A 21971-nucleotide genomic window follows, 5' to 3' on the forward strand; every position below is an offset into this window, starting at 1 on the left:
TCGTGGCGGTTGAAGTCGCCTGCCAAGATCACGTCCGTTCTTTTCCCCGTGCTGTTGCGGAAACCCGTTATCGCCCTGTGCAGTTGCACCATTGTCGTGCGTAGGGCATTCTCATTATTCCCTTCCACATACACCGATACCACCAGGACGTCCCGGTCGGGCAGCCGTATTATTGCTCCCGTCAGGTCGGCTGAGGGTATCGGCACCTGCTCCGCCTCTAGATCCTTGCGGATCCAGAGCATGCTGCGGATCGGCCATCGCATCTCGTGTTTCTTCGTCGGTATCAATCTCGTCCAGTTTCTGTGGTTGTTCGGTGCTGTCACCACCGTACCGTCCATGTTCAATGCGTATGGTTCGGCTACTGCCAGTACCGCGTAGTCCCGCAAGTCTCCGTCGTTCATCATGCTCAGTTGCACTGCATCCCTCTTCCCCACGTTGAGCTGGAGGATCTGAAGGTTAGTACACATTGCCGTCATGTAGTTGTCGTACTCGGCAGTTGCGACTGAGCGATTCGTGTGGCCCTCTGCAGAGAACGCACTTCGGCTCGATCGCCTGGCACTGTGTGTGGCGGTGTCCCGTTTCCGCACATTTGCCGCATCGCTGGGGTTTGTTGCAGGAGAAGGCTTTGTGACCAAGCTCCCAGCAGTTGTAGCATTGGGCTGGGCCTTGGCGTCGCTCGAAAAGGTTGGTGCTGGCTGACTCCCCAGCGAGGTGAAAGTATTTCTCTTCCAGCAGGTGTTGCGCATCACTCGCCTTCGTGACGTAGATCACCATCGAGCCGTAGGATTTCCCATTCTCCTTGTCACTGAGCCAGTGCATCTTAGCAATCGTCACTCCGTTCTCCTTTCCCAGCGCCTCCGCTGTGCCTGGCAGCACGTTGCCAGCTGAGTCCAGGACCGCTGCCCTGTTTGCGCCGTCAACTTTGACCGGATACAGTTGGTCCCTGAGGACTCTTGCGCCCTTGACTGCTGTCTTCTCTGCCGCTTCCTTGACGAGCTTCATCTCCGACTCGTCTCGGCAGATCACCTTAATACGGTCTGCGTTCTTTGCGTTCCTCACCACCGCTGCACACCTCCAGTCCTGTCGGCCCTCCTTCTTTCGCATCTCCTCCTCAATGGCCTGTCGAATTCCTCCCACTTGCGCTTTGCCCTTCTCCTCCTCGTTGACACGCGATGTGTCGATAGTGCAGAAGAGAGTATCGATAAGTGTGGACGGTGTTGTTTGCATCGACGAGAGGGTTTGAACGTTGCTTGGCTGGCTTGACGGCGGGGTACGGGCTACGTCTGCATACGATGGGTGCGGGCTCGTCTGGGCGCTGTTGGCCTGAATACTTTTGGCCATCGCGTCTAGTTGTTCTCGCAACTGCTTTGTTTCTTCTGCCGCTTGTTCCCTCACCTGCCTGAGCTGTTCAATCAGCTGCTCGCGCATCTGTTTCATCTCACGTGCTGTCTGTTCCTGCATGCTTCTGGTTTCCTCGGCTTTTTTCCGGTCGTCAGCCGCCTCGGCCCTGACCGTCCGTATCTCCTGCTGGAGTTGTCGGATCATCTCCAGCTGATCGCTAATCACCTTTGTCGCTTTCTGCTGGTTCTCCACCAAAGCATCCCAGAGTCTCTCCAGCATCTGTTTCTGCTTGCTCATGAGATGGCTCGACGTTTCCTGGAGCATCGTCTGGAGCGTCGTTTGGAGCATCATCTGCAATAGCGATGAATCGCTGCGAGCCGCGCCGTCCACGGTCTGCAATCCCTGGTCCGCATTGTCCCAGTCGTTGTCGCCTGCTGCCACTTGCTTTGTGCCGGCATTCTTCGACGTTCCGGTCTGGCTTGAGGCTACTTGCCAAAAATTTTGGGCTTTCGCGGTTGGTTTCACGGGTCTCGACGAGCGACGCGTCGCGGTCACCGAATCCCCACCCGCGACCAGGATCTCCTCGGCGGTCACGTCCATCTCCCGGTGCCACGCTCACGGCAGCGCCAACCCGTTCTTTCGCCTAGAAGAGTGTAAAGAGTGTAAAGAGTGTAAAGAGTGTAAAGAGTGTAAAGAGTGTAAAGAGTGTAAAGAGTGTCCGGCCTACAGGCTAAGAGAGACGAGCAGCCGAAGAACACAATGCGCAGCTACGCATCTAAGCAGAAGCAGTGGAGGGAGTGGTGCTTGACGCCGCGGCCTGGCCCCGACGGCGTGCTCTCGGCGTGGCCAGACGGCGAGCTCGTCACTCCTGACAAGCTGGCCGCCTGGCTCAGCGAGGACCTCCTCCTCCGCCGCGTCGCCGCACGGCGTCGGCGTCCGGCCAAGCAGTCGGCCCACAGCGCAGATGCCGGCCTGACCGGCCCCGAGGAGAGCCCTCTCGCCAAGGCAGAAGCTCTAGCCGAGACGCTGCGCGTGCCACTGGCCGAGGCCGTCCAGATCCTCTGCGACGACCAAGAGGACTACGAGCCGCCGGAGGATGTTGATGCCGAGGAGGGTGCTCCCTTGACCAGGGCTACCCTTGACGCCTACATCGCAGCCGTCATGGAGCTGTGGCGGCTGCAGGTCGCACACGGCGGCAGGAATCTTGAGAACCCTCGCAGCAGTGCCGTGCGCGGCCTCCTCGAGCAGCGGAGCCGGCAGCGCTCGCGCATCGACCGCACCGCTTTTAGAGACCGCGGCAGTGAGGGCATCCAGGCGGGCTACTCTGCCGCGGAGTGGTCTGCCATTCAGAAGCACCTGCTCAGCACATCAGCCGCCCTGCCACAGAACTTCCGCACGCATGTGGATCTACTCTTTGGCCACTACTGCCTCTTGCGCGGGGAGAACCGCCGGAAGATGGAGCTGGCTGATCTATCTCTGCTGGAGTACCCTCTCACAGAGGGCCCTACGCCGTGTGGATGCCTTGTAGCGCTTCTGCAAGACGGCAAGATGAATAAGACCGCTAAGAAGGAGTTCATGGGCGCGCTCCGCCACCGAGACCCCCTCCTCTGCACGCAAGGCGCCCTCGCGCAGCTGCTCTTCTGGCGCTGGCACATCGCCGGCGAGCCGGCGCCAACCTTCCGCCACCGCCAAGACTGGTACAACATCAAGGTGCTCGTGGGCTCTGACCGTATGCAAGAGCTCTCCTACCGCACGCAGCTCGAGGAGACGTGGAGGGTCTTTGGCGCCGTCGGTCTGACAGCTGAGAAGAAGACCCATCTGCCGCGGCGCGCCGGCGCACAAGAGGCTGAGACGCACGGCACATCGCTCACGCAAATCTCGCAGGCAGGGCGTTGGAATGCGAGCGTGCTATGCAAGGCATACCTAACCCACCTGCCCCGGCAGTTCATGCGCATCGTGGCCGGCTTCTCAGGGACTGCTGGCGACTATTTCCTCACGCGCGCCGTACACGAGCCGCCGGCAGCCCTACAGAGGCAGCTCTGGCCGTGGATCGAGGCATGGGAGCAGCGCTTTGAGGCGCGCGCGCGCCGCAAGCGGTGGAGCGAGGGCGGCCTTGACGACGACGACCTCGCTGGTGATGGCTTCCTCAAGCTCCTGCGGCGCCTGCGAGTGGTGCTTTTGCAAGACTTGGCTGCCCTGCAGCCGCAGTTCCCTACACTGCCCTTCTTCTCGTATGCCCCCTTTCGCGGCCCTGACTGGGCCGCATTTGCAAAGAGCGTACAGGCTAGTGTTGATGATGCCGAGGAGCCGGCATCGCTGCTTGTCAAGCGGGTTCTCCCAGAGCTCTATAGCCTAATCGAGAGCACACGCAGTGCGATTTTACATAACACTCATCAACTACATAGCCGACTGGCTAGCGAGTTAGCTGTCCAACTCGCTATACAACAACAACAACTTAACCGGCTACTCGACACTAAGATTATCATGACTGGCTACTTAGGCAACGCCACCACCGCGCCGGCGATAGCGCCTTCGCCTACGGCAGAGCCAGCAGCAGCGTCGGGGATCCCTATTGTCAGCCGTCTCCCAAAGGTCTATACGGTGGCGGGTGTGTGGTGCGAGTGGAAGGAAGGCGTGGCCGGCGGGCTGGCTATTGAAAGCCTTGAGGAGCAGTACGGCCACCGTTGGCGGCCGGGCAACACCATGACTGTGCAGTTTTGCCGGCGTAAGGTGGTTTGGGATGCCCTCAGGGCCCTCATAGCTCGCGGGAGGAGCGAAGAGGAGGCTATCCAAGAGCTAGAGGCGCTGCGAGACGGCCAGAGCCTCAACAGGCTAGTTGACCTGCTCCGGCAGCGGCGCCAGCGCCAGCGGCATCGTCAAAAGCGGTAACAATCTAACCAAAGGAGCTCGCGATAGCCTCAGGGAATACCAAATAATGTAGCATAACTATCATAATAGGATAATTACAGGGATAACTAACGTACTCCATAAGTGAGTCGGTCACCCAAGTGAGTCGGTCAGTAGGTATTTACACCTTAAATCGCCGTTTTTTAAATAGCTTTTAAAAATTAAAACTAGATATAAAACGGCTAAAACTTTTAATATAGGCTTATTAAAGCTAGATCTATATATGAAAAAAATCCCAGAAATTCTACTATTTCTTTTATAATTAAAAATCTTAAAAAACCCTAAAAAGATACAAAAAGACCCACTATTTAAGGTTTCTAAGGCTCTTATAGGGTAGAATTTCTGAGAATTATTTTCTATATAACGTACTTGATAAGCGTGCGTCGCATCCAAGTGTGCGTCGCACTTTTCCCTCTTACATCTAACTTTTTACTTCATCAATCAAATCTCAACCACCAAGCATGTCACAATCAAATACCGAGGCAAAAACTCTTCTTGCACTTCAAGCCCTTCAAAATAACCCAAAACTAAGTGTCCGACGCGCTGCAAGCATCTATGAGGTCAATGAGCATAGGCTACGTCGCCGGCAGAATGGGATTCAATCTCGACGCGATTATATCCCGCCATCGCGTCGACTATCTGATCTAGAGGAGCAGATCATTGTTCAGTTCATTCTCGACCTGGATTCGCGAGGATTTCCCCCGCGACTGCGTGGTGTTGAAGAAATGGCTAACCGACTGCTCGCTGACCGCGACGCGTCACCTGTCGGCAAGCGCTGGGCTTCCAACTTCATCAGGCGACAACCAGACCTTAAGACGCGTTTTTTTCGTAAATATGACTATCAGAGGGCTAAATGCGAAGATCCGACGATTATTCGCGCTTGGTTCAGGCTCGTGGAGAACACAATCGCGAAATATGGTATCGACCTAGCCGATATCTACAACTTTGATGAGACCGGCTTTATGATGGGCATAATCGCAAGCGGAATGGTCGTCACAGGCACAGATAGGCGTGGAAACCCGAAATTAGTCCAGCCTGGAAACCGGGAATGGGTTACAGTCATTCAGGCAATCAATGCGGAAGGCTGGGCGATCCAGCCGTTCATCGTGGTTGCGGGCCAATATCACCTTGCTAGCTGGTATCAGGAAAGCAACCTCCCGGGCGATTGGGCTATTGCGACGACTCAAAATGGCTGGACCGACAATGAGACAGGTTTTGAGTGGCTCAAGCACTTTGACCGGCACACAAAGGATCGATCGACCGGTCGCTATCGTCTTCTGATCCTCGATGGGCATGAAAGTCACCACTCCGTCGACTTTGAGAAATATTGTGAAGAGAACGACATCATTACGCTTTGTATGCCGCCTCATTCATCTCATCTGCTCCAGCCTCTTGATGTCGGGTGCTTTGGGCCGCTTAAAACAGCCTATGGTCGAGAAATTGAGCAATTGATCAGATGCTCTATAACCCACGTTACGAAGACCGAGTTCTTCCCAGCCTTCTATGCTGCCCACGCAGCCGCTATGACAAGGAGTAATATTGAGGGAGGTTTTCGAGGGGCCGGACTTGTTCCCTTGAACCCAGAAAATGTCATATCGAAGCTTGATGTGCAGCTACGGACTCCAACACCGGCTGCAGAGGAGGTCGGCCTCCCTGACCCTTGGGTCTCGAAGACCCCAAAGACAGTACTTGAGGCCAGTTCGCAGTCTGAATACCTTAAAAGACGAGTAAGAAGGCATCAGAGCAGCTCTCCAGCATCTATCCTTGAGGCGCTTGAGTCATTTTCTAAAGGAACAAAGGCAATAATGCATCAAATGGCATTATTAAAGTCTGAGGTCCAGATCCTTCGACAGGCAAATGAGACTCTTAGTAAGCGGTGTAGAGCGAAAAGGACCCGCCTACAGAATAAAGGGAAGATGACTGTAGAGGAGGGAAGGGAAGCAATTGATCAAATGGATGTGAATACGCAGATACAGGCCGAATCGTCGAAAAGTGGTCGTCAAGGAGGGTCGGCGCGACCGAAGGAAAGGTGCTGTGGAACTTGTGGAAAGACTGGTCATAATGCAAGGACCTGTCAGGTTATTATTGAGATATCTGAGGAAGAGTATAGCGATTAGTTTTGATTAATTGAATACTTTATTGTGTTTTTATTTAAGTTCTTGTATTGAAGGTTAGGAAAAGTGCGACGCACACTTGGATGCGACGCACGCTTATCAAGTACGTTATACCTTATACTGATTAAGCTATATTTAGAATTTCAGCTATTTTAAACCTAGTTCAGATATTTAATTCAGCCGAAGGCTGACTCTACATCAGTTCTTAAGTTTTTTTCTGAATATGAGGGTCTTGTGACGGTCGGGTCTAACCTAAGGGTATAGGGTAGGTCCGAGGCGTGTGGTGTATGATCGAGTGGATCAGGACGTCGTAGTGAGCAATGTAGGTCACGGTCTGGTAATGGTAGAATAGTAGATTCAATGTAACCAAGTGTGTTGATAGCTAAGGAGCTTAAGGCTCTGGTTAGGGACTTAAGGTCTTCGTCTATATAGTATTGTCTGGTGAGGCGATCAGGAGTACGGTGGTCGCGATCACTGGTGATCCGTCGGGATCACTGGTGATCGGCCGTGGTGGGTCCCTGATCGTGTACTACAAGTAACGTGAAAAAGTGGGCACGTCATGGTTCTGCCGGTTGTGACCGCCTGGTCCAACCTGGGCCGTGACAGGTCTGGTGCAGACAAGGGTAATAAGTTTCTCGGGCTCTGATTGGCCCAAATTTTGTATTGCCAGCCGCAAATCGTTCGGCAACTGGCTGACGGCTCCAGATAAGTGGGTCCAGGCCCTCTGCACCATGTCGCCGTTTGTTTACTCAGAAGATGATTTGTTTACGTTACACTTGGCTGAAGATAGCCATTTCGTCCGCTTCAACGCTTCTGCATGTCTTCTTTTCGTTAGGCAATAGGTCCGAAATCCACTTCCCGGGAGCTGTATAATGGACATAATTTCCGTTGTCTGTGCCCGCTGTCGCGAGGAGAGACCGGCGGGTGACTTCGTCAGCAAAAGGAAGTCTGCTGGGAACACGAAGAACCGCCTTGATTGTCGTAATAAGAACGATTCTCATGTCAGCTCTGTCTCCCCACTCTGTAAGATCAATGCTAACTAAATGAAGTATTCCAGATCTAGAGACGCGACCTTGACGCTGAGGAACCTAGCCTCAGCTAAGAGACGTGCCCCGAAGAGAACCGCCGGAAATGCTAGCTTATTGCCTCCTAACGAGAGATCCAGAATTCAGCTTACGTCGCTAGAGAAACTACGGCAAATTTATACAGCTAGGAGGCTATTCCGAGAGTCACTTAGCCAGCTGCACGTTATGCTGGGGACGCCATTTCCACTAACTCAATAAAGTACGCAGTATTTCCGTGCTCTAGCTTCCTTACCTCCCGTGTAGCTAATAACCTATCTAATGGCCTCACATTCTGACCCATCTACTGCCCGAGGCAGCACAACTGGTTTAGATTACTCTTACTTAGCTGCTAGGTTCCACGGGGCTGGGAAGCATCCGAGACCGTCATGATAGAGTTTAACAAATACATTAGACCGGTGTTCCTAACCACCCCTGGTGGCAGGATGATTGTCCCGATTCTCCTCGTAGAGAGGGGCTTCCTCATCAGAGCCACTCTCTGCAGTCGCACCCAGTTCCCCCTAATCATATGCTACGCTATTACCGTTTATAAGTCACAAAGCATCACAGAAGATATGATCGTTTCCGATCTCTCCTGCCGGGATTTCCAGACTGGGTTTAAGCTACGTGGCTATCTCTCGTGTGAAGACGCTCGAGGGCTTGATGTTAGATGCACCATTTGATCGTAATCACCTGATCTACGGGTCTCCCTCGGATGGCATGAAGATGAAGATGAGGGATCAGGAGCTTAGAAAACGACAGGTGCTCACACGGAATCCGTACATGTCACATAATACCAAGAATGGCCATGGCAATAGATCAGTACGTAGATAATGCAGTAGTAGTAATAGCTTCCCGGGCCACGGACACACAGCCTTCGGCTGAGGCTACCCCATGCACCCCATCGCCGCTCCAATGTGCATGGGGTGACGTAGTATTTTAGCTTTTTTAAAATCGCGATTTAAGGTGTAAATATTCGTGACCGACTCACTTGGGTGACCGACTCACTTATGGAGTACGTTAACTAGGAAAGGCGTTGACCGTCGATATATTACCTTCTCTGCGGCGCTAGTAATCCGGCTGCCAATTACGCGAAATCGACGTAATAGCAGGGCAAAGGTCCACCCCACGATAAGTTCTGCTTATCGATTTAAAGGCTCTTCAGATGGGGCTTGTGTGGCAGTGAAATTGCGGCGCAGTGTGTGGCGGTGTTAGTGTGGCGTTAGGGGTGGTGGGTTCCCGAGGGGGCGGAAGGAAGAACCTTTCGTTCCTCAAGGCAAAGGCACCTTCGTCTCTACGTTCCTCAGGCACGTAGTCCAATCTAACAATAGTATTAACTCACCTTTAAATGATGATTCTTGTTATGGGCTCGAGCTTTGCTCGCGCTTAGTAACAGACTGGGCGCGCGGACCGCGCCCAGTCTGTTAACTGAGCAACGACGTAATATTAATAGGGGGAATTAGTAGAGAGGAAGCTTCTCTTCCTTAAGAATATCAATTCAACAATTGACGCTTACTCGCAGCAGCTGTAAGGCCAGTCCATTACAATTCTGACTTTGAAGATGAGCTATATATTGTGAACGGCCTCTAGTAGCTGGATTCCAGCTATCTAGTCCAGGATGCTATTTACATCAAAGATGAAGAAGAAAGAAAGAAGTTCCCAAGTGCCCCTGAGCTGTGGAACGATTTCTCATCCCTGCGCGCACGAGCCGTCTTGCGGCACAGCCGCAAGGATATGGGCCCTGGCCCGTGACATATATTAGTTCTAAAGGAAAGCAAGAAGAGGAATTCACTATTTATTTAAGTGAGAATAGACTTGAGAAAAAGGTAAGTTTTTATACTTTCTTACTTATTCTTTTAAGAATATTATTAACTTTATTTTAGTCTAATATCTTAAACTATTGGAAAGCTAATTATTCAGCCGAAGGCTGACTCTTTATTCAGCCGAAGGCTGACTCTACATTAATCCATAAGTTTTCCCAATAATGAGGGTTTGGTGCAGACAGGGATTAATAAGTTTCCCGGGCTCTGATTGGTCTAAATTTTGTATGGTTGGTCGCAAAACGTACCGCAACTGGATGACGGCCTTCGAAAGGTGGGTCGCTATTTAACAGCTGCCAGGACCCCTGGTTTGTTTACTAGGGGGCAGCTTTAGGCCCCTTAACAGTAATTACCTGGAATTTCGGGATTCAAATACCCATTTCGTCCCGCACAACGCCTCTTGATGTCTTGCTCCATTAAGTAATGCGTCTTAGGTCTACTCCTCAAGAGCTTCAAGATGATATGATTTCCATCGTCTGTGTCCGCTGTGGCGAGGAGAAACCGGCAGGTGACTTTATTGGCAAAAGGAAATCGGTGGGGCACACCAAGAACTGCCAGGACTGTCGCAATCAGCGCAGTTCTCATGTCAGTCTGTCTCCCACTCCGTAAGACGTTCGATACTAACTAATTAAAGTACTCCAGGTCCAGAGGCGCGATCCTGACGTTAAGGAACCTCGCCGTCAATCCTTCCTCAACTGGGGGTCCCGCTCCGAAGAGAACTGAAGAAGATGCTAGCCTATCACCTCCTAACGCCAGGTTCGGAACCCAGCCTACGTCGCCAGAGAGGCTACGGCAATGTCATACAGCGAAGACGTTATCCGGGGCGTCGATTAGCCAGCCGTGTGTAGTGTTGGGGACGCCAATTCCACCAACCCAACAAAGCTCGCGGCTCTTCCGTACAATAGCTCCCTTACCTCCTGTGTAGCCGACGGCACTACTAACCGCCTCACATTCTGATCCGTCTACTATCCGAAGCAGCACGCCTGATATAGGTCACCCTGACTTGGCTCCTAGATTCCTCAAGTGCGGGAGAGACTCACAGGACGATTCCTCCATGGCCGGCGCAAGGGCCAAGCGGGCTGCTATCCAGCGCGGCCATCGTTCACGACGCCGTGCAGGGGAGACTGTGTCACTGACTCCCTCAATATCTCAACTCGGCGCGTTTAAAGGTTCGGAGGGGCCTGGGGCAGATATTCTTACTTAATGGTCGAAGTACTTCGGGCTAACCACAGAATGTAGATGCCAGCCAAGATCGACCGCGGCCGAGTGGGCTTCCGGGTGGGGATGGGATAATCAAGGAAGGAGATGACTGGGGCCAGTTCTCGGAGTCCGATATTGACGCCGAGGACTATTTCAACCTGTTGCTTTCGCCCGTTCGGCCACGCAGGTACCTGGAGCAAATAGGGGTAGAGTGTGACTCCGACCCAGGGGATGAAGACGAGAGCGACGGTAACGACTCCGTGGATGAAAGCCCTGTTCGTCATCGCTCGCGGCCGCCTTCTGCACGGCCGAGGACTGGTCGCCGTGGTCCGGCTCCTGGTACAGGAGGGCGGCCGAGACGATCTCGAAGGCAAACTCGATCGTTGAGGCCATCACGACGTATTCGGAGTTCGGTGAGAATTCCACCTGAAGAGTCGGCGGTATTCTACGCACAAGACCCGGTGTGGAATGGAGATCTGGAAGCTTGCGCCTTGACTGGTCGCGACAAGGCCATCCTCCGCGAGTTCTGGACAGAGCTGGACAATGACCAAATGCAGTTTTGCAGTCGATGCCAAGAGAGTTGGTTCCAGATGAAGATCGATTGCAATGGCATTTGTGCGCGTTGTTATTGGAGGGATGAGAAGCGCCAGCCCGACGAGCTATATTTCTTCTCTGCGGACAATCAGCTCGACTTTGGCCCTGTACCGGCCCGGTTGCCCCAGCTTACGCCAACCGAAGAGTCTTTGATTGCTCGTGTTCACGTCCACGTGAACATTATGCTTGTGCGAGAGCAGCAGTACAAGTATCGAGGGCACGTAATTCACTTTCTCCGGGAGGTTGGCTTAGTGTACAACCAGCTCCCGCTTTTGCCGCAGGAGTTGAACACCGTGTTACTACGTCCTGCGAATACGTCGTCCCACGCAAATCTTAGCTGGCAATTCACCCGCCAGTTCCGCGTGCGCCGCCAGCCGGTTGCCATATGGCTAGACTACCTCCGCCGCCATCATCCTGGCTATCGATGCGTCGCCATCGACGAAGAGCGGCTGAATCAATTGCCCCAAGATGGTAATGTCCTGGATGCTATCCCCCAGAGTCAGGTGGAGGCTGCCGATGTTGGACCCGACTCACCCGAGGAAGATCAGGAGGCAGAGCCTGACCTGGAGGACGAGGCTGCGGTGCCGGACCTGTTGGCCAAGGACACGGAGCTCGATGCTCTGCGGTCTATTCTCTCCGGAGAATCAGGCGCTGATTCAGGGCTTTCCACAAGCTTCCACGCGCAGGCACAACACGAGCTGCAGCTCCCGAATATACGACACACACCCATTAATGAGTTCAATCGCTCTCATGCCCTACTCTCCTTGGCATTTCCCTGCCTCTTTCCTGACGGTAGAGCCGACTTTGTTGAACCCCGATTGCGCTCCATTGATTACAAGGATTACGTCGAGCACGCGATGCGCTGGCACGACGGGCGTTTTGCACGCCACCCGACCTTCCGCTTCGTCGCCTTCAACACGCTAATGCGGTCACAAGCACGTTCACAGTCCAGATTCTTCATGAAGCAACATGATGGAAGACAGCAGCCGCTGACGCGAGAGCAACTTATTCAGGCGCTCGAACACAGCGAGGACCCCGAGGCGCAGGCGCTGATCAACTCGATCACAAGGCATGCGGTGTCTATTCGCGGTACGCGTCCATTCTGGAACAAAAAGAGGCACGACCTCGAGGCCTACGCCTATAACCTTGGTTGTCCTGGTGCATTCATTACGTTTAGCCCGGCAGATTTACACTGGCGGAGTCTCTACCAGCACATGCCCCAGTATGACGACTGGCTAGCCGCTACCAAGCCGGAGAGGATGGCTCTATCGCGCCGCCTATTGCAGCAGAACCCTCATATTGCTGCTTTCCACTTCTACCGCCGATACTGCCTCTTTCAGAATATCGTGCTAAGCAAGAAATTCAGCATTATGGATTACTGGGATCGTTATAAATGGCAAGGGCGTGGGAGTCCACACAACCACGGCCTGTACTAGATGGAAAATTGCCCCGGAGCCGACATGGAGGACGAAGCCGCTCGTGATGTTTTTGCACGCACGTGGGGATTCCACATCACTGCCATTAACCCCGAGCCGAGTAGGACTATGCCTCAGGGTGAGGGTAATCCGCTGAGCGTAGATCCCCTAAGCATAGAGATGACATTCCTACGGCTCTCGCAAATTGTCAACCGTTGCCAGCGCCACAAGTGCAACACCACGTACTGCTTGCGTGTGAGGAAGAGAACCGGTGACATCGCGAGGGATATGGAGGGCGCTGCTGCAGACATCGAGGCGGCCAACGTTGCCAATCCAGAGAGGGAGTGTCGTTTTGACTTCCCTCGTGCCTTGCGGGAGCTGGCCGCAGTGATCAGGAAGGAAGGCCGGTCGTACTACATCTTTGAGGCGGCCCGGAATGACAGCCTCGTGAACAACTTCAACCCTGCGATTATCCTAGGCTGGCTAGCCAATATCGACATATCTCCTTGCACCAGCTTACAGGCGGTCATTACATACTCTGCGAAGTATTGCAGTAAAGCTGAGAAGAAGACCGAGTCTTTCTCCCGGCTTGCAGACCAGGTCTTGCCTCATACATCGCACGTTCAGCCCCTGTTGTCCTTCTCCTCTCGCCTCATGAACAAGCTGATCGCTGAGAGAGATTACTCGGTGCAGGAGATTTCCCATCTGCTGCTTAACATCCCTCTGCAGGAAGGCACTCGGATGGTTGTCTCCGTCGACTGCCGTCCGTTGGAACAACATGCGCGTTCGTATCGGGTGGATGGAGATGTCAACGAGTCTATCGGCAACTACAGAAAATATCTGGAGAGAAGTGAGCAGCATGACCATGTAACCTACCTCGAGTACCTGCAGTCGTACAATCTCAACACGTGGAGGAGACTCGCTGCTAACGCGAAGAAAAGGGTCCTAGCCTACTTCCCTCGGTATAAGTCCACGGACGCTTCTCCCCAGTTTAATGACTTCTGCCGTGTTAAATTGATGATGGCTCATCCACATCGCTCTCCACAAGAGTTGCTCGTTATGAGCGGGCAGCAGTTTGATTCCTTCGCGGCTGCGTACAAGGGCTGCAGAGAGCACCATGACACCCATGCGGACGATCATTATGGGGAGCCAGATACAAATGAATTAAGGGCAGAGGACGATGAATTTGAGCCTGAGGTCCACGAGGAGCCCATTACCGAGGAGGACTGGCATGAACTCGCCCGCATGCTACCTGACCGCCCACTGGAGGAAGAGGATATTGACGTCCTCGGCCGCCGAGATATTGACATCAATTACGACTGGGCCCCTCACGTTGGACGGTATGCAGATGATGACATTCTCAACGGTGACTACTGGAAGCAGCGCAAAGTGGAAAACCCCATGGACCTTGATGTGGATGATCAGCCCTTGGAGGCTCGCGATTCCCTAAATCCCGAGCAGCGTCTAGTGTACGATACGGTGATGGGCCATTTCCTAACACAGGATCCCTCCCAGTTGTTACTCCATGTGGATGGTGGAGGCGGCACTGGCAAGTCATACCTCATCAACCTGCTCTCCGCGCACCTCCAAGCCGCGACGGGCGGGAGAGGGACACCTGTTTGGCGTGCCGCGCCCACGGGCGTCGCGGGAAACCAGATATCGGGCACTACCTTGCACTCCCTGTTGCACCTCCCAATCAATAAGGACTTCCGGCCCCTGTCGCCGATTGATAAGGCCCAGCTCCAGAAGAAGCTGAAGGATATCAAGTACCTGATCATCGATGAGAAGAGCATGCTAGGACTGCGTCAGCTATCGTGGATCGATGACCGTCTCCGCGAGGCGTTCCCGAGTAGGAATGAAGAGTTCTTTGGCGGCTTGAACATCCTGCTGGTCGGCGATTTCTTTCAACTACCCCCTGTGCTACAGAAGCCACTTTACTATGATAAAGAGGTGCAGGGGATAGAGATCAAGGGCAGGAACGCGTATAGGCGCTTCGATAAAACAGTATTCTTGAAGGTTGTTCAGCGACAGCGCGGCGACGACCAGGAGGCCTTTCGCACAGCTCTTGGGGAATTGCGGCTGCTCCAACTATCTAAAGAGTCCTGGAAGCTCCTTTCCAGCCGCGTACAGGCAAAGCTAGACGATCGGGAGGTCGCGAGATTCGTCAACGCCTTGCGAGTATACGCCACTAAAGATAGGGTGAACGAATATAACCACTATCACCTCGACCGCCTCAGCCGGCCGGTCATCCAGGTTACGGCTAAGAACGTCGGCCCTGGCGCTGCTGCTGCCCCTGACGACAAGGCGGGCAACCTTGCGAAGCAGATCCCTATATGCATTGGCGCCCGTCTGATGCTGACGTCTAACCTTTGGCAACCCGTTGGCCTCTGCAATGGCGCTCGCGGTACAGTTTACGACATCGGCTGGGCACCTGGGGCCGACCCCATCCAAGACCCTCCCTGTGTTATCATGATGGAGTTTGACAAATACAGCGGACCGGTATTCCTGACCACCGCTGATGGCAGGAAGATTGTGCCGATTCTCCCAGTGGAGAGGGACTTCCTCATCGGAGCCACTCTCTGCGCTCGCACCCAATTTCCCCTGATCGTATGCTACGCAATTACCGTGCACAAGTCACAAAGCATCACCGAAGACATGATAGTTACAGATCTGTCCTGCCGGGACTTTCAGACTGGTTTAAGCTACGTGGCTGTCTCTCGCGTGAAAAAGCTCGACGGTCTGATGTTGGATGCACCATTTGATCGTAATCACCTGGTCTACAGGTCTCCCCCGGATGGCATGAAGATGAAGATGAGGGATCAGGAGCTTCGGAAACGACAGGTGCTCACACGGAATCCGTACATGTCACATAATACCAAGAATGGCCATGGCAATGGATCAGTACGTAGATAATGCAGTAGTAATAATAGCTTCCCGGCCCGCGGACACACAGCCTTCGGCTGAGGCTACCCCATGCACCCCATCGCCGCTTCAATGTGCATGGGGTGACGTAGTATTTTATGCTCACCATCCCATCGTCGTCTGCGGAGAGCGAGAGGACGTTTAGCAGTGCAGGACGTATGATGGCACCACTGAGAAGCCGGCTGCGGAGGGAGATAGTGGCGATAGCTCAGTGTATTCGATCGTGGAGTAAAACTGGAATCTACACGCCTTCACTGCCGCTGTTTAGCCTCGATGATGATCAATGGGTTGACGCACTTGCGTCGCTGAATGGGACGAGTGACATTTAATCTGCCTAGTACCTGCTTTGCACAATTGACACTGTTCTGCGACGTCTCATCTGAAGCCGTCCTCTAAACCCCCTCTGCACCTCTTACCCCTCTTACGTCGGGGTATGAAGGCATGACCGCCTGGTGATGATGACAACGATCCATTTGGTTCTACGTCCCATTGGTGTTTCGGTCTCCGCCGGGATTAGTTCTACGTTCGATCGAATTCGAATCGAATTCGATCGAATCTTGGCATTCGATAGATATCGAATCTACGGAAGACACATTCGATTCGATCCGAATCTACCGGAGACACGTTCGATTCGAGTCGAATCTACGGGACAAGAATTGCGGCGCGTTCGATTCGATGCGAATCTACGGGAGGTACATTCGATTCGATTCGAATCTACGGGGGTCACATTCGATTCGAACGCCAAGCCTTGGCGTTCGATTCGACAGATTCGTAAGATGTCCATCCCTGGCAGGGACCCTACAGTGGTCATAGCCACGGTGGCTCGGATGGTAAAAATCCTGCTGGCACGGCCAAAACACAGCTCACTACATAGTATCCACATCCCAGCCACCAGCAGATCGGACCACCTTAGTCATACAGTCTCAACACGCTCATCACCGTCAAGATGTCCGATATTGACGATACCTCTTCGGTGAACGCCCTCTCGGAAGCAGTTATGAGACGGCCAGCCAGCCCTCGACCCTGAACACGAGATCCGCCGCAGCCGGAAGCACCTCGTTTGCTACTTTTCGCCGGGGACGGTCCGTTGCCGACCAGCTCCGAGATATCGACGCCTTCGACGGCGTGCGAGTGTGAGAGGATCTTCAGCCTTGCCAGGCTCTTGGTTGGCACGCAGCGACACTCTCTCCAAGATCTGACAATGGAGATGATCACTGGTGTGAAGTTTTGGCGGCGGAATCCACTGATCTAACGCCGGGCTCTTGTTCTAGATGGCTGCTTTGTCCGTAGAGGCTAGTCTGCCGTTGAGCTCACGATGGCCGGTCTGCTTACTAACACGGCTTGAATAGGCTTGACAAGATATCAAGTCAAGCCAAGTCAAGTCAAGTCAGACCGCTAACTTATCAAGTCAAGACAAGCTAGAGCTCTGGCTTGACTTGACTTGACTTGTTGAGAGCGCTGCTTCCTACTACGGGGTCGAGTATTTGACAACCCTCTAAAAAATACTAGACTCGGCGCTTCGACTCTACTGAGGACTCCCAGATTCCCGAACAGGAGGATGGCCCAAGGCCCAAAAAGAGGAAACATGACATGAGGAATGGCCCCTAGGCCTAGAAACGTCCCACGACAACCGATATCCCCCAGACTGCCCCTATGCCGGGACTATCTCTGTCCTGTGACCGCTGGAGTCCCAGGGCTAGTTTGGTCCTAAGACTGAAGCCCTGGGACCATCACTGTCTCAGGACGGATGTCCCAGGAAGGACGATGTCCCAGGACCATCACTGTCCCAAGACTGCGTCTGTCCCAAATCCGTTGATGTCCCACGGCTTTATCAGAGTAATTTAAGTGCTGTAGCCATTGTGCCTATCGTTACTCAAATAAGAATCCTCGTCCATCAGGCTGTCATCTCGCGGCGGCATACCTAGCTCCCGCGGCTCGCCGTTTTCCGGCAGCAACTCTTGTCCTGTACCTTAAGGAATGACACCACAGATTTGACGATCCCACAAGGAGGTGGCTCCAGGCTGGCGATCAATTCCACCTCCACCTCCACAATTTCAATATTGTTGAAGTGGAAGGCCCGTGCGTTTCAGGATGGAAAGCCTGAGTGAGCTTATTCCGGAGGACTTGCCAGCATACTTCAATCAGATCAAGAGTGCAGTGGATCAAATACCCTAAGGTGGGATCATTCATTAGGATCTATCGCTGAGCTTGGACTGTTTAAAGCAGCATCACATTTGATGACCAGAAAAGGCTAGATCAGTTTTCAGGTACCTTGGGTTGGATTCAAACTTATTGCATCCCACTCTATTCATGATGATTGAAGTCGACAATGTTTCCATGGCGCGGTTACATGACCAAATTCAGCTAGGCTCACCCCGATCCCACATATTCCGTTCAAGAAACTCTCCATCAGCTCATTCCTGGTCCCTCATTCCTCAGACTCTGGCGTATACAATATTGATACCGGGTTTTATTTTAGGGGCTCTGGGCGGAAGAAACGGAGTCTGGGGCCGAAATCCCGTTTGGCATCAGTACCGTAGTGAAAGCACCGGATAGAACCGTTAATTGGCTCATTGTGTACTGGTACATGGAGCCCGAATAGGCTCGTAGGGTTGTCGGTCGTTGTGTGAACTGGGAGTAAGCCATGGTTGAGAAGATGACGGAATCAATAACATGGCCTGGTTGAGGGGGAGCCAGGGCTTGTATTTAACGAAAACCCACCCCATGACCTTAGACCACGGTGCGAGAACGGTCGAGACCGATTGTAGGTACGTCATTGCACTTGTGTTGGTTGAGGGGCTAGCGGGGAACCCTGATTTAAGCCTGGCTGCGAGGATTATTTCTTGTTTGTTGGGCAACAAATCTCTACTAATGGGGCTCAAAACCACCCAATCGCTCTGGGTTGATTTCAAAAAAAAAAAAAAAAAAAAAAAGGTACCTAGGTCCCCTAGTTAGCCCCGCCAAAACAGAAGTACCTCGCTGTTAATGAATATTATCTCTATTGCGATACCTGATGTCAATGTCGCCCTGTTCTGCAACCTGATGTTGTTGATTGCATTTAAAGAAAAAGGAGTAAAACCTGTCGGCCGCCTTGTCCGCGATTCGGCCAGACCCAACCGGATAGGAACCCGCGCAAGTGATGTCGATTCTCGCCCCCCCCCCAACGCGTTATCTTTTCGTCGTTCCGGTCTTCACCATCAATGTCGAGGGCGCGCACAAGCCTACGCATTGCAATGTCAGTCCAAACCTTCAATGACAGTCGAAGGGCCAATCGGGACGTGCGAGTCAGGCCCCGTCGAGTCCCTGCCTTCTGGCCCCAGCAGGCGCGACCACCATGCGCTGTTTCATCAGGGACGTGTCCGCTGGTGGCCTCCTCCCGCGGGGTGGTTCGGGTGTTCTGTGACCACGTAACAGATCCGACAACCACCTGCTCCCATCAGTCTTAGCAACTTCCATCACGTCCGAATAGAGCACTTAGGCTTCTTCTGAGCCCTCGGGCCGCCGTCGCTTCAACCCTTGCCAGAAGGGTTTCGAGTCGAACGGTTTTCGTTTCCCAGTATCCCTCTTGCAGCTTTTAGCTTCGGCGCCGGGAGGCAAATTCGACTCGTTATTCCTCTCCTACTTTATAATTTAACTACAACACACTGCTCAACCTGCCTACCGGTTGAGTGTAAGGCTTCTTGTTCCTTGTATTTCTTTCTATTCAATCCAAATGTCACCTACGCCTCTTCTTTTGCTCCTCTCTGCTGTTTGCCGCCTTCACTTCCACAATTGCACCATCCACCTTGCTAATATGTAGCCCTCTCCCCTGCTCTGCACCGAACCGCTTGCAATCTAGCGCTAAATCTGCACCCGGCGCATTTTTGCGTCTGCTAAAATTATCCTGTTTCATGCTGACAATTTTTATCTGCGCTCCCGACTGCAGTTGAAGCTGACCTGCATTAAAATACACGCGCCCGCACCTGCTCCGACTCAGCAGGCTTCGTCTGCAACGTCCTGTGAACAATGAACGACGCCAATATGGCCAACATGTGCACCATGAATGGTTCCGTTGGTGATGGCTCGCCCATGGTGGATAGCTGCGCAGTTGCGCCAAAGACCGCTCCGAGACAGCTTCAGGTAAATGGCGACAACCGAACCTTGCTGAACACTTACATTTACGACTACTTCCTCCACTACGGTATGTTGGACTGCGCGTGCGCCATTCTCAATAGCGACTCCAAGGTCAAGGTCCAGAAGCATAGCCGTGACAGTTCTCTGGGGAAGAAAGTGGGCTTGCTAGGTAATGACCTAAGGCATAGCTCCATCGACCCTGGTTTGGACTCCAATCACCCAGAGCATGTTCCTGCTCCGAATGTTCCCAACCTGTCGCCAGACATCTGTTTTCTCTATGAATGGTTCTGCCTCTTCTGGGACATATTCAATGCTCGAACGGACAAGGGTGCAAGCAGTCAAGCGAACCATGTCAGTCATCTACAGCTATTGTCTTTCGCAATACTCTTCTGGTTCGGTCGTATAGCTAACACGGTGCACAACCACAGAACAAGCCAATCCCGAACGCTAGCTGCTCGCAGGCCCAAGATACCCCGCTGGTGCTGTACGCTCCTGACGGGACCACCCTCAAGGCTTTCTACAACCCCGGCGAGATGGGTTCAGGTGACATGGCGTCCGGGACTCCTGGTGCTGAAGCTAGCAGTGGAAGCCATCGGGCCCTGCAAGAGTATCAGATTCAGCTGCTGTGGATGGAGCAACAAAATAAGAAAGAGCTTATAAGGACGCGGCAAGACGCGAGTGGTCTGCCTGGGAATGACGAAGCGCCTGGTGGTCGGGTCGGTCCAGGGGCCTCGGGAGGTCCAGCTGGACCGAATGGTCGGCCTTTCCAAGATGTTTCTCTGCAAAGGGCAAGACCAGAAGTTTCGCATAATGCCGCCGACCAGATGGAATATGGCACTCGACGGATGAGCAGCACAGGCATGGGCTCCCATCTTCCCGAAATTTCCCAATCTCGGGGTTCTCCTAACTCCATCAACTTCATAACCAATCAAATAGACCCCAGCTTAGCGCCGCATGATTTCAACGCAGGTTCGGTCTGGATGAGCTAGTGACGTTTTGCTTGATGTCTGTTCGCTGCTCTCAGTGTCTCATCGGGCGCTGGATGCTATACTATTGAATAGAGAGAGAAGGACGAACAGAATAAGGTCAGACACGGTCTCATTGGCTGGACAGATGTGTAATCTAAAACATTTCATTATCTCTATTTCGCAAAGCTTCTGTAACCGTCTTATATGGCATGTTTGCCGAAACGCGACCGGGTTTACCCCACACTCAGCACATCGGTCTTTCTCCTCTGAATGCGGTTGCGATTTAAGGAGGCCTACGCGCAGGATGAGGTCCTTACCGCCCGCGAATACCTAGGGTCGAGCGGAGACTATCTGGGTGAATTACGAACAATCGAAGGGGCTTGGGCTAATCAACAAGCAATACCGTATTGCTCGCAAGGCGATGCCTACCGGTAAGAATCCCTTTCCGGAGCCTCTCCTAGATTGTAACGACAACTGCTCGGTTTCTATCGAGCTCGGGATACCTTGTTGTCATAAAGTCTACGCGAAGCTGGGTTCTGCGACGCCTTTCACCAAATATGAGGTCCATCTACCCTGGCGACTACGGGAGTCATCATCTCAAGATCCATACCGCCGGATTCTTGACCCTAAGATTGCCACTGCTCTTCGTGGTAGGCCTAAGAACACTTCGCAGCCTGTGCCTGCGAGACTGGCTATCGGCGGGAACAGCCAAAGCGTGAGTCAATTGACCAGCCTGCCGGCAAGCCAGCCCACAGGCGTAAACGAGGTCGGCCAGCGGGAAGTCGAAATAAATCCACACTCGCCAGGCTTTCGCAAGAAGCAAGCCAAGCGAGTAACACGCAGGCAAGTATTCAGGTCAGCATATCGACCCAGCGCCAGACACGTAGTCAGTCAGCTACCCTTGGATCTGGAAGAACAACAGGAATTCGTGCCAGCGGTCGGAGGACGCAACCTAGCATCCGGAGGACAAGGAGTCAATGGGAGCTAGTTGACAGCGATGAGGATATTCTTCATTCTATTGTGGTTAGAAAGTCGAGCGTCAGACGAGCACAAATAGAGCGAGAATCTTCTAATTAATAGCAAGACCTTTTAAGACGCCCTAATACGCTGCGCTATAGAGCACAAGAGAGACTGCAAGCAAAAATACAGTTGTGTTAAGAGAGCAAGTCACACCGCCTTTGTCAAAAAGTATTTCTGGGTCAGAGCTGGGATTGGCCAATAGGGTGTTGTAAAAGTCATGCGTCTGTAAGAGTCATGCGTCTGTATCAAAAGTGTCATGCGTCTCTATCAATTCCCCTTTGTAAATACATGATATTTCCCCGGTCAGAATCATCGCGGTCATCCTTATAATGAAGTGACTTCGCAGTCCTAACAAATTGGCGCTGGTCAGAGGTACCGGAATTTTGCGAATCAAGGGCACATTTTGCGAGTCAGTTGACCCCCAGGGAGCGGAGCGACCGCGGGGGCCCCGGATTAGAGGCGCCCACCAGTACACAAGACCCGAGTCATGGTCGGA

At 53.0% G+C, this 21971-nt stretch overlaps 7 protein-coding genes across 7 annotated transcripts; 4 read left to right on the forward strand and 3 right to left on the reverse strand.

Moving 5' to 3' along the window:
• Positions 1–684: 684 nt before the first annotated feature.
• Positions 685–2200, reverse strand: BGZ61DRAFT_570766 (uncharacterized protein; the record flags this gene model as incomplete). The annotated part of the gene is made up of 1 exon (XM_046256053.1): positions 685–2200. A coding segment is annotated over exon 1 (1257 nt), but the record flags the coding sequence as incomplete, so codon positions are not given.
• A 4937-nt stretch (positions 2201–7137) lies between these two features.
• BGZ61DRAFT_466906 (uncharacterized protein) lies at positions 7138–7845 on the forward strand. The gene is made up of 2 exons (XM_046247717.1): positions 7138–7363; positions 7412–7845. Exons 1-2 carry the CDS (start codon positions 7235–7237, stop codon positions 7643–7645), a joined length of 363 nt encoding a protein of 120 aa, XP_046094728.1. The 5' UTR covers positions 7138–7234; the 3' UTR covers positions 7646–7845.
• Positions 7846–9629: 1784 nt separating this feature from the next.
• Positions 9630–10491, forward strand: BGZ61DRAFT_466908 (uncharacterized protein). The gene is made up of 2 exons (XM_046247718.1): positions 9630–9828; positions 9878–10491. The coding sequence occupies exons 1-2, from the start codon at positions 9667–9669 to the stop codon at positions 10166–10168; spliced, it is 453 nt and encodes a 150-aa protein (XP_046094729.1). The 5' UTR covers positions 9630–9666; the 3' UTR covers positions 10169–10491.
• A 20-nt stretch (positions 10492–10511) lies between these two features.
• BGZ61DRAFT_466909 (uncharacterized protein) lies at positions 10512–11483 on the reverse strand (the record flags this gene model as incomplete). Its single annotated transcript, XM_046247719.1, has 1 exon — positions 10512–11483. A coding segment is annotated over one exon (267 nt), but the record flags the coding sequence as incomplete, so codon positions are not given.
• Positions 11484–17849: 6366 nt separating this feature from the next.
• Positions 17850–18020, reverse strand: BGZ61DRAFT_372699 (uncharacterized protein; the record flags this gene model as incomplete). Its single annotated transcript, XM_046242199.1, has 1 exon — positions 17850–18020. One exon carries the CDS (start codon positions 18018–18020, stop codon positions 17850–17852), a length of 171 nt encoding a protein of 56 aa, XP_046094731.1.
• A 917-nt stretch (positions 18021–18937) lies between these two features.
• BGZ61DRAFT_570793 (uncharacterized protein) lies at positions 18938–20476 on the forward strand (the record flags this gene model as incomplete). Its single annotated transcript, XM_046256054.1, has 2 exons — positions 18938–19838; positions 19949–20476. Exons 1-2 carry the CDS (start codon positions 19380–19382, stop codon positions 20474–20476), a joined length of 987 nt encoding a protein of 328 aa, XP_046094732.1. The 5' UTR covers positions 18938–19379.
• A 400-nt stretch (positions 20477–20876) lies between these two features.
• BGZ61DRAFT_486704 (uncharacterized protein) lies at positions 20877–21443 on the forward strand (the record flags this gene model as incomplete). Its single annotated transcript, XM_046249885.1, has 2 exons — positions 20877–20886; positions 20974–21443. The coding sequence occupies 2 exons, from the start codon at positions 20877–20879 to the stop codon at positions 21441–21443; spliced, it is 480 nt and encodes a 159-aa protein (XP_046094733.1).
• Between the last annotated feature and the right edge of the window lie 528 nt (positions 21444–21971).

This window comes from Ilyonectria robusta (genome assembly GCF_021365365.1).
Source record: "Ilyonectria robusta strain PMI_751 chromosome Unknown BGZ61scaffold_53, whole genome shotgun sequence".
Classification (NCBI taxonomy): domain Eukaryota; kingdom Fungi; phylum Ascomycota; class Sordariomycetes; order Hypocreales; family Nectriaceae; genus Ilyonectria; species Ilyonectria robusta.